General features: G+C 55.9%; 1 protein-coding gene across 1 annotated transcript; it reads left to right on the top strand.

The window, feature by feature from the left end:
- Window positions 1-3824: 3824 nt before the first annotated feature.
- On the top strand, window positions 3825-6845 carry MSX1 (msh homeobox 1). Its single transcript, XM_086746898.1, has 2 exons — window positions 3825-4336; window positions 5829-6845. Exons 1-2 carry the CDS (start codon window positions 3889-3891, stop codon window positions 6257-6259), a joined length of 879 nt encoding a protein of 292 aa, XP_086603024.1. The 5' UTR covers window positions 3825-3888; the 3' UTR covers window positions 6260-6845.
- Window positions 6846-11793: the final 4948 nt, after the last annotated feature.

Below are 11793 nucleotides of genomic sequence, written 5' to 3' on the forward strand. Positions count from 1 at the left end.
AGGTAAAAATCTGAGGCGAGGGCGGGGTGAAAGCTTTCGGGCTTGGAAGGAGGCGGCTGGCTCGGCTCGGAGGTCTGCGCCAGGGCCGGGAGTATCCCCATCAAGGACTTCTCCTGCAGATAAAGAGTCGGGATCACCCCAAAAAGCGGGAGAAAGGCTCGGAGGGCAGCAAGCATCCCGGAGCGAGCAGGCGAGGAAGGGCGGGGGCAGAGGTGATGCCAAACAGATGCCGGCCCCAAAGGCGCCTGGAGGAGCGGGGCTCCCTTCTCCAGGAGAGCCGGCACCCTTGCAAGGGCTTAAAAAAAAAATGTATAAAGTGAAACAGGCGTGTTGTCACTGAAGGGAAAGCACTGCCTTAGCCATGGGGCTTTCACCAAGACAGCCACGTTCCCTTTTGGGCAGAGCAGAGAGTCTCGAAGTCTGCTTGACATCTTGAAGCTTAAATAACCGTAAGGCATTGTTACTCCCTGGCAGCAAAGTGCCTCGTTACGCCTGATTGAGCTAATTGCTTTGAAATAGGATATATTATCTATAATTATAGAGATCTTGGAGGAGACGGCCAGCCTTTTCTTTCATCTTTTCCAAGTGCATCATAATGCCACGATCGCATTAATTTGGGCCACTTGAAATAGTGCCTTGCTTTCAGCCCGGCTCCTCCGACCCTCAAAGAGCCGGGGACGCCTGGGCGGCGGGAGCTGGGCCATCCTGGGAACCTCCCGAGAAGTCCCGGGTGCTGGCAAAGGACTCTCGGTTCTGCATGATCTGGGCAGAAAGGGAAAGGGGGAAAAGGAGAGAAGGGACAAAAAGAAAAAAAAAAAAGAGAAAAGAACGGAGGTGTTTTCGCGTTATCCGACTCTCAGGGGAGGAGGAGCAGGGGCGGCAGCAGGGAGAGCTGGGGTTTGAAGGGGTTTTTTGAGGGCTTGTAAAGCCTCCGGAACGTTTTTAGCACTTTGATAGTACCTGGCTTTTCGCCCCGAAGGCTGAACCGCTCAGAACTGAAGCAAGGCTGGCCGAAGGGCGCGCAGGGAGCGCGCAAGCGATGTCCGGCGCGGCGGGGCTGCCCGGCGCCTCCCACCCCAGAGCCTCCCCGTGTCCGGCGGGGCTGTCTGCGCTCCCAAAAGCGGCTGTCTCCGAGGAAAGAAAATAGAAACGAAGGAAGCACCACCACTACCCCTCTCCTTTCTGAGTTCGAAGTCGAAGATAACGTTTAACAAAGGCAGACAATGCCCTGAATGGGCTTAGGGCTGCCTCCTGTCTTCCCTCCCCAGCCCCCCCGCTCTCCTCCCAGCCCTTGCCGTCGTATTCCCACCAAAATAAAATGCTATGGGCAACGGCTTCGCCTAGCACATCCATTATCCTGAAACGGGACTGTTTAGGATGCTAATTGCCCAATATTGTTATCTAGCACTAGTGCCTTCAGGGAAGCGCCGCGGTTCCCAATAAAAATACTAGACTGGAACAAGCACCAATAAAGTCACCTATTCCGCCCCGCCCCCCGCCCTTTCACTTCGATTTTCCTTACAGCCCAGGGAGGAAAATGAGAGAGGCACCTAAAAGCAAGTCGGAGTATCAGCACAAGGGAAACCATTAAAAAAAAAAGAATTTCCTAAAATCCAGCGCTGTTTTTGTCACCAATAGAGCAGCGAGCAAGGCGGGAAGATTTTGGATACTAAAACTTGCCGCTAAACAAATAAACATATCTCGGGTCAAATTTCGTTTTGTAAAATTGGTTTCTCCATCCCCAACTTAGACCCTGCAGATTGCACTCAGAAAACGAGGAAAGGAAGGAAGGAAGAAAGGTGCGGGAAACGAAAGAAACTTCACCGGCTTCCCGTTTCCAACCCAAAAGCTTGCCAGCCTGTGAATTAGAATCAGGTCCTCGCTATGGCACAGTGATTAAAATACCACCGAGTATGACAGAAACGTAAACACAAAGCGTTCACTGCTGGGAGATAAAGAGCTAATTATCTCGTTCTGTCAGCTCTCAATGAGAGCGGGATCTCGCTCTCAGTGTGGGACGCGCACCCGTCTCCTCAAATCTCAGCGACATCCCAATGTTCAAGCTGCTCTGCGAAAGAGAAGTGGGGGGCAAGAACGCCAGCGGCTCTGTTTTTCCTTTCATATTTCCATCAAAACAATGAGATCGAAAGCAGCCTAGGGGCTGCCTGGAGGTCTAATAAACACATCACTTATCACTTTTTATTTTGCGCGATTGCGTTCGGGTTCAGGGGAAAAAAAAAAAAAAAAAAGATCCTACCTGTAGGATCGGATGGAGGGGACATTGTGAAACACGACGCATCGATATTTGCGCGTGTTTTTTTTAGCTGGGGGATTGGGGGGTGCATCCTCGCGTCAAGCACCGGGCTTTGGGAAAATGTCCTGTGATTGGTAGAGCAAACTAATTTTGTCCGGCTGAATGTGCCGATGTCCCAGGGCTAAGGCGCCTTGCTCCCTTGATGCGGGTTAACGTCCTCAATGGTCCCCCTCCAGCTGACGCCTTTGATCGCACCGCTGCTGGCGCCTAAAAACAACATCACTTGTCTGCCTATTAGAGGCACTGACTAATCGTGACAGATTGTTTATTCTCGCAATTAGCAATGCAGCCGCTTCTCCCAGCACCCCCCCACGCCCCCGCTCCCCGCCCCAGAGGGGCCCAGCCCGCCCCCCCTCCCCCCCCCGGAGCGGGGTGGGGGGAGCTGCGGTCAGGGGATGGTCCGGTCCCCGCCTGGCAGGAGCGCTCACCGGGGCGGGACGGGGACTGTAGGTCAGTGAGGAGATCTGTGCAATGCACCTTCACCCTCGTCTGTGGCACCGCGAGGCGGGGGGGAGCCTGCGAGTCCCCTAAAATTTCATCATCTATACGCTCCCAATCTACCATCTTTATTGGGTTCAGTTAAAAGGAAAGGGAATTCGCTGTCCCTCCCCGTTTAGATAATAACCCTTAAATGACGGCAAGAGCCTCTTGTGTTTGGAGGAGATTAGAGCCCTGCAGCTATCAATAAACTTTTCTCAGCGAGCGGCCAATCGCGTTATTAGAGAGCGGCTCCATTTTACTGCACATCCGTCCTGGGCGCGGGGATAAGGGGTCGTAAAACATATTTACAAAACAAAACAGCCGGGACTTTAATGGGGCTGGGGCTTAGATGTTCCATTTTACGTGAATGAACATTTCATTATCTGGAGACACGCACACACCTACGCCACGAAACGCTGCACAATCTATGTGTGTCTGTATGTATATACGCGCAAATCTCCACGTCGAACACATCCCAGGGCCGGCGTCCATTTAAAAAAAAAAAAACAAAAAAAAAACCGAAACAAACAATCAAACCCTAAAACCACATTTTCAAGGCTCAGCCGGGCTGTGTGACAGGCAGGGGCTCCCTCCGCGAAGTCACACTCAGGACAGCCCGATTTTGTTGGTTTTCCAGAAGAAAACCAGCTCCCTCGCCCTTCACCAGCAGAAGCTCCGGCTTATTTCCGACGTTAACACATTTAAATTTTTTTTTCCCCGATTTTGGAGCCCTGTCCCTTCTCCACGGCGGAGCGCTGCTCCGGCAACCCCGGCCTTCCTCGCCCCGGCCCGCGCTAGAGGCGCGGAGCTGGGCTTTGGGGAGCGGCGCGGTCGCCCCGACGGCGAGCCTGGCTCGGGCCCCCCCCCGCCGCCTGCTCCAGGCGTCGCCGCCGCGCCGCGCCGCAGCCAATGGGGCGCCGTCGCCCCGCCCCCCCGCGCGCGAGTTGGGCGGTGCCCTCGCCCGCGCCTCTTTATCAGGCGGTGCCGCCCGCCCCGGGAACGGAGCGCGTCGACGGCTGCCCGCGCCCTCCGCGCTGTCTCGGGCCCATGAGCCGCGGCACCCGCTTCCGCCCGGCGCTGCGGGCTGCCTCTGCATGGCCCCGGCTGTGGATATGACCGCCGCGCCCACCGGGGTCCGCAGCGACGAGCTACCCGCGTCCGCCTTCAGCAAGCCCGGCGGTGGCCTCCCCGTCGCGGCGGCGATGGGCGGAGAGGAGGAAAGCGACAAGCCCAAGGTCTCCCCGTCCCTCCTGCCGTTCAGCGTGGAAGCGCTCATGGCCGATCACAGGAAGCCGGGCGGCAGGGAGGGCCCTGAGGGCGCCGGGCCCCCGCCGGGCACCGGGGCGGCCGCCCGCCTCAGCCCCCGCCTGGGCGCCCTGACGGCGGAGGCGCCGGGCTCCCCGCTGCCCCTCGGCGGGCACTTCTCTTCCGTCGGGGGGCTGGTCAAGCTGCCCGAAGACACCCTCGTCAAGGCGGAGAGCCCCGAGAAGCAAGAGCGGAGCCCCTGGATGCAAAGCCCACGGTTCTCGCCGCCTCCCCCGAGTAAGTGGGGTCCGGGAGCGGGCGGGCTGGGGCCCCCTCCACCTTCCCTGGGCCGTCTGCGCCCATCCCGGGGGACGGGCAGTGCGGGGGCGGCCGGGGGTTTCCTCTCGTTTCCACCCAGCCCCGGCATGTTTTTTTTTTTTTCCCCGCGGTTCGCGCTCTCCGCCCGGCCTGGTCAAAATACTGAACCGGTCCAAGCGTGCGCGAAGCCGGCGGAGGGTGCGGCAGCCAGGGCAGAGCGGCCGCGCCAGAGCGACGTCTGGTGCCAAATGTTAACCGGGGTAGGGGGAGAAAAAAAAAAGAAAAAGCAGCTCGGCCTGCCTGTTAGCTTCACCGGGGACTCGAACTGGCTACCCAAACCCTGACTCGGCCTCGGCGATGTTTTCCGCGAAAGTGGCTTGTAACTTCGCACGGGCCCGCACGGAGCCGGCTCCCGGGCGAGGCCCCGTCGGGCTTTGCGGGCTTCAGCCGCACCGGTCGCTGTCTCCGGTGTCGCATCTCCCAGGTCCGAAGAGCCGCAATGGGTTTGGGAGAAACTTTTTTTAAGAGAAATCTAAAATAGCAGAAAAGCCCGTTAATCCTCTCCAGCGGCTGCGCTGAGCTCGGGGCCGGGCAGCCCGAACCGGATCCTGTTCCTTCCCCGTCCGGGCTCCCCCGGAAAGGGGGCGAGCTTCGGCTGAGGCTCTCCGGAGCGTTTGGGGTGCTCTGGGCAGAGCTGCTTTCCCTCTTCCTCGGAGAAAGGCAGGTTTCCTCCAAACGACTTGTGGAGAGTATCGCAGGGGTTTACTTTATTTAAATTGCAAAGTAAAAGTTGTTGTTGCTGAGTAAACCTGGGGCAGATCAAGGTTGAGGACCCTTAGAAATGTTAAGTAAGGGGAGAGGGGTGAAGAGCGGTAGATAGAGGCTGAGTGTGAATTCAGAGCTCGTAATTAATTACATGCTTAATCCGGTTCCCAGGGGCCTAATGAAGAGAGTGTGAGCCTGAGAAGCTAGCCCGTTCTGTTTATTTTTTCTTCCTAATCCAACTAAAAGGACGGGACACTTTTTTTTTTTTGGAGGGTCACTCGCTTCATTTACGTCTTCTGTGTGGGCCGGGAGCCGTGAAGGTGGAGGTTGCGTGGGTGTCTGCCTCCCGACTCATACCCCGTGCCGAGTTTTTCCACGCAGTCGGAGGGGTCCTTGCTCTGAAGCACTGCCAGTGACTTCGGTCCCGGGAGTCTTGAAAAGCCGAAATGCCCAGTAAAGCACCCGTTTTCTTTACTGGAACGAGAGACCTCAATTTGAAGTGTGTCCCGAGCACCCGTGGAGTTTTTTGGGCCGCTTCACTTTGAGCGGGACCCTATTTTCCCCTTTCTCTGCACCTCGAGTGCCGTCGAAGGGGGGAGGTTGCAGGGCGTGGGGGTCCAGGCATTGCTAACCGAGCTGTCTCTCTCCTTCCTCCTTCCCCCTCCTCCCCCCCAACCCGGTCCTTCTCCGTTGCTGCTGGGCGCAGGGCGGCTGAGCCCCCCCGCCTGCACCCTGCGCAAACACAAGACTAACAGGAAGCCCCGCACGCCCTTCACCACGGCCCAGCTGTTGGCCCTTGAGAGGAAATTTCGGCAGAAGCAGTACCTGTCCATCGCCGAGCGCGCAGAGTTCTCTAGCTCGCTCAGCCTCACTGAGACCCAGGTGAAGATCTGGTTCCAGAACCGCCGTGCCAAGGCCAAGCGGCTGCAGGAGGCCGAGCTGGAGAAGCTGAAGATGGCAGCCAAGCCCATGCTCCCTCCTGCTGCTTTCGGCATCTCCTTCCCGCTGGGCGGCCCGGCAGTGGCCGGCGCATCCCTGTACAGTGCCTCCAGCCCTTTCCAGCGGGCAGGGTTGCCCGTGGCTCCCGTGGGACTGTACACGGCGCACGTGGGATACAGCATGTACCACCTCACATAGAGCCGAGCCCTGCCGGCCCTGCACGCAGTCACTCCCTGCTCCTCTGGTTCCTCGCTGCAGATTTCCCCCACGGGCCCCGTGACAGACTTCTCCAGTCCGGCTCTGCTCGGCTTTCCTGCTTCTCCCTGTGATGCTGGCCCCTCCCCGGTCCAGCCCCGTTCTGCTCTCCTCAGTGGTCCTGGGAGCTGCCCCTGCTCTCTGGCTGGGAGAAACCAGAGGCATCGCCCCAGCTGGCCCCTGGCACAGGGGTTGTGATGGGCCAGGCCCTGCCCTGCTTCCCTGGGTCCCGCTGGCAGCCTCGGGAGAGCCCCCGCCGTGGAGGAAGGAACTGTGGACCAGAAACGGCAAAAAAGGGGCTGAAAGACAGGATGTTTCTCTTACGTTCTGCCAGGCAAGGTCAAGAGGCAGAAGCGCAGAGCAGCCTCTCCCGTCCCTGTGTAACAGCGCTGTCTGTTACCTGTGTCTGTTCCTCCTCCAGCTCCTTTGGAAGGGGCTCTGTGTACTATGTAATATACTGTATATTTGAAATTTTATTATCATTTATATTATAGCTATATTTGTTAAATAAATTAATTTTAAGCTACTACTTGATGCGGTTTCTTTGCTCCTTGCCCTGCCGGGGTGGCAGAAGAAGAGACTAAATTTATCTGGGTGGTGGGGGACAGGAGAGAGGAACTGGCTTTACCAGCAGTTTTTCCTCCTCTTCAGGAGACTTCAGCCTCAGACAGTGAGGCTTCGGCTGAGTTTTCAGCTTGCTGTGTACCCCCAGGCTGTCTAAGACTTCATCTTTCTCCCACCGCGTCCTCTCCCCGCGGGTGCCTGCTGGCGCTCTCCGCAGCGGTCCCGGGCTCGGCGCAGCCCCAGCCAGGCTCTTCCAGCCCTAAGCAGGGGAGAAGCTGCTCCTCTCCCGGCTGTGGCTGCCGGAGGCTTTGGGGGTGGAGTGACTTGTCCCCCACCACCAAGGGCTTCCCCTGCAGCTCCCTTCGGCTGCCGTCGTTGTTCAGAGGAGGAGAGCACCGGGGTTTTGGGGTGATGGAGAGGAGAGGGAGCTGCCATGGTCGGGGAAGGTTCGGGAGAAAGGGAAAAAGTGCAGGACAGAGGCAGCATCGGAGCCGTGGGGTCAGGCGATGGGGACGGGGATGCGGTGATTTTCGGGGACGGGTGCGGGGATGCGGCAGGCACCCGCGGCACTGACGGCAGGGACCCCTCGGCGCCAGCTTCTGCCTATCCCCGCGGCCCTGGGCGCCCCGCAGCCCTCCGCGGCCGGCTGCGCTGGAAACCCGCCCGGCCCCGCGGAAATCGCCGGCGACAGCCGAGGGCCTCGCGGAGGAGGGTGCGGGCCGTACCGCTCCCTTCTGCGCCGCTCCGCGCAGCCCCAGCTGCGCCGCGTCCGCCGGCTGCGGCCCCGAGGCCCTCTCAGCTCCCCACTCCTCCCCATTTCGTTTGCTTGGGTAAAGAAGAGCGTTGGTTTCCCCTTTTTTTTTTTATTTTTATTTCGTGTATTATCTTTGCGCTCAAGGAATGGGCGCTGAGATTTTGGGACTCTCTCTATTTTTCTTTCTGTCTTTTTTTTTTTTCCTCCCGCTGCTTTCATTTCCAGCAATTTTAAACGTTAAGGTTGAAGCAAAGTTAGAGGGAAAATAATTGCTGTAATGAGGCTAGGCAATCTTCTGCAGGCACTGTGGCTCCAGCAAGACTGTAGCTGGGGGCGAGGCGGGACTTTTATCATCTCCTAAATATCAATGATGCTTTCAATAACTCAGCGAAACAACATACCTGAACCCAGCCGCTTTCTCCAGAGCTCGCTGCTCTAATCCCTCTTTTCTCATCTCTCGCTCTGCTCTGGCCACCCTGTCCTTTCTGGGCTGAGGTGAGTTTTGGGTTTTTCTGGTGGTTTTTGTTTTTGTTTGTTTGTTTTAGGTTGTGGGTTTTTTTTTTTTTTTGAGGGGGGTATGGATTTTGGTGGTTTGTGGGTTTTGTTTTTTTTTTTTTATTTTGGTCTGACTTTCTTTTCCGATCATTTATTTCCTCTGTGCAAATGACGGTGCCTGCGATGCTAACCCCAGAGTCGGGCCGGACCGGGAGAGAGCGGTGCCGGGTTTGGTTTGTTTTTTTTTTTCTCCCCAAGTTGTGTCTCTGGCAAAACAAGGCTGGAGATAAACCCAGCCTCTGCGCGATTAGACCGCGGGTTTGGGGAGAAGATCTAATAGCGCAGGAGGCCAGGTTTATCCTGCAAAGAAGCCCCCCCCAAAAAAAAAAAAAAAAAAAAAAAGAGAGAGATTTTAAACGGCGAGAACAGCCTCGAGCTCGCTCCCCACAAACCCCGCTCCCCACGGCCGGCACCTTTGGGCGCTGGGTTCTGGGCAAGCCGGGACCCTTTCATCTCTCCGCTTTGTCTGGAGTTTTTTTTTTTTACATTATGTCAACTCGGGATGGATATTCGAAACGCAGGATTCCTATTGAACATGTCTTTGCTTTAAGTTTTCCCCCTGACCCTTGGGCTAAAGTCCTTGGTTGCTCAATTAAACCCAGATGAGAACAATTAATAACTAAGTAATGACAATAAGTTGGGAATCACACGGATGAACGCTCCATGTGAATAGGAAAAGCTCACACAAAAGAGCAAAAAGGATTTGTCGGCTCTTTTTAAGGGGGAATTGGCTTTTCTTTTTTCTTGCCTCTGGCTTACCAGCAAATAAAACTCACTTTTGTGTCTTTGTCGCCTTAAGGATCTCAGTGGGCAGTTGGAAGTGAGAATGGCTGTTTTCCTTTCAACTTGAGGGTGCCGGCGCCACGCAGCCCCAAGGATAGAGAGAAGCCAAAGCAAAGTTTCCTAATAACTCCCCTCTCCCCCGCCACCCCTCCCCAGTCACTCCGGCACCCCCCCGCCCCATGCATATCTCTCCACACACGCTCCCAGAGAGCCTCGGCAGCCAGACGAGAGAAAGCCGAGGGGCCCCGAGCCCGTCCGTGTCCCACCGCGGGCTCCCGCCCCGGCGCGGCCATCCTCTGCCGTGGGAAAGCGACCGCGACACTTTCCACGGAGGGTGGGAAATAAACCTCACGGCAGCCGGATCGCGGAGAGCGGAGCAGGCACCCACAGAAACACACACGAAGTACAACGGAAGCCATTTTCCTGTTCTTATTCCCACAAAGGAGGGGGACGCAGCCTCCCCGGGCGCCTTCGCCCCGCACCGGCTCCGTGCGGGCTCCGGGAGCTGCCGCTGCATCGCCCCCGCCCCGGGCAGGGCGGAGGGGGAGGCGGCCGCTGCCCTGGCAGTTACAGAGCGAGGCAGGGCTCCCCTTCAGTGTTAGCTCCAGAGGGAAAATCTGCTCCGCAAATCTTTAGTTAAACGGCGGATTTGCTGTCGGCTCTGAATTTCTGGTGTTTTCGGTTGTTTTTTTTTTTTTTTTTTTTTTTTTTTTTCTGAATTTGCTCTTTAACTTGAAACACATATCGGTGCCCCGTTGAATGCTTTTACCTGAAGTTTTACCAACCGGCTGAACTCAGGTATTTTCTATACCAAGTGAATGAAAATCCCAGTCACCAATTTATTAGGCACTCAGAGATAATTGCTCTTCATCTCTCCTGATGATACATTCGATTTTTTGTTAGACACGGAGGTGGCCAGAGAGACGAAGAAAAAGCGGCTGCTTGAGCAGAACGGTGGCCAGGGCACTTCTCAGGGCCGTTCAAATTAAATCCAGCAGAGCGGTGCCTGGCAAGTCCGTTTCCCAGGACCTGGCACACCGCACCCAACGCACTGCTGGATGCGGTGAGGTGGTTCCTAGGTTCCTCGCCTAGTTCTCCGCAAAAGCAAGGTGATGCGGCTTAGGCACTTAACTGCAAGAGTTTGTGGCAAAAAAAGACACTTTCTCCTTGCCTAGCTCAGTGCTGAGTATTCTATATTATATATATATATATATATTATAACCCAGGGAGTGTGTGGATTCTTGAAGTTTCCTTTTTAACTCCCTCCACACCTCATGTGAAGCACAGTGGTGTCCGTCCCCGGCCTGAGCAATCTGTTCCACAGCAGGGAGCCTAAAAATGAGGCACTCCGATAATGGGCATTGCAACACCCGGCTCCCTGGGGCTGGCCCGAGGGCCCTCTGGAACACGGACCCATTGTCCGACCAGCTCTGCGGCAGGAGAAGCCCTAGGCAGAACCAGAAGCAACAGCTCTGACTCATTTAACTACGAGTAGTAAATTGTAACACGCTGCACGGAGGGATTTGGTAGCGATTTGCTTCCAACAGTAAATCGGTCGGCGTTAACCCCCACTCCATTGTACTTTTTCATCTTGAAAATCTTTTATCCCTCCAGGCTGGATCCGGTTCCCACCGTGCAGTGATTAAAGGGAGAGCAAGAGAGGCAGCTACCTGGACACGTCGTGTGACCAGGAATGTGCAGTAAATCCACCGTGCCAAGCCATCCCGGGAAGCGGCCGCAGCTGAGGACCCCGCCACAGCACGGAGCAAAACTCCCGTGCGGAGGTGGGAGGCGAGTGCCCGCAACCGGCTCACCCTTGTGCGGCTGCCTGGCGTGGCACGGAGCTCCCTCAGCCGCCAGCTGCTTCGCAAGACCGTGTGAACAACACAGCATTTTTTCTTCCTTAGCCCTGTGGAAGAGAAACAAACCTCTTTCATAGGGTCGCACAACCACCAAAGCCGCTCAGTTGAACAGGACAGACTCAGGCTTTGCTAGCGAGCTCTAAGACAAACCTTGGGAGGGAGTTTTGTAGGAGCAATGTTCAAAATCTGAGAGTGATTCTGTGTCTATGGCCCACTCCCGTGGAAAGCTGGGGCAGACAACGGGGCAGTAGGGTCAGGGTGATCAACATCTGATCTGACTGAGATCCAGGGACCCAGGCATAAAAAGGCGCAGCCCACGCTAAATGTTCTTTCAGCCTAACTGAGCAACACTTTTGTTGTAGGCGTTTGGTATTGGACACATAACAACAGGCTGAGCGGGACATGCACTCGATGTACGTGTGAGAAAGAGATACCATACAGCAACAAGCACAACCAAGACCCTCCGACCACCACTCTCGCTGCCCTGATGAGGGGTAGAAAGAGAAAGAGCACCCAGGGCAGGCAGTATTTAGAGGTTTCACTGTGACCCAGGCTCCCTTTGCAGGCCAGAGAGAGAGGAAGCGGCAGTGGGAGGGAAAGGGGTCTGGTAGCAAAGGATGACAAAATTATGTTATGGGAAGACTGCAAGTGGTGCAGGGAAGGTCTCGGGAATGGAGGAAAAGAGAATTATTTCCAAAAGACAGGCCGGAGGGAAGGAGCAACTTTCTTTTGATGCGATGTTTTGTGTGCATTGGGCATTATTATGCAAATATCAGCTAACACAAATACAGAAGTAAGGACGGGATGCTTTAAAACTTAAAGGGTGATCGTGTTACACTGTAAATGCATTTATATGTAAGCCAATGAACCTGTTCCCATTTGCATCAACAAAGGACTGGAAGAGATTTTTCTGGGGCTCTGAGACCTGCCCTAACATTACTCTGAGCTTGCGTGCTTTA

Source organism: Chlamydotis macqueenii, chromosome 4 (genome assembly GCF_036417535.1).
Source record: "Chlamydotis macqueenii isolate bChlMac1 chromosome 4, bChlMac1.mat, whole genome shotgun sequence".
Lineage (NCBI taxonomy): Eukaryota > Metazoa > Chordata > Aves > Otidiformes > Otididae > Chlamydotis > Chlamydotis macqueenii.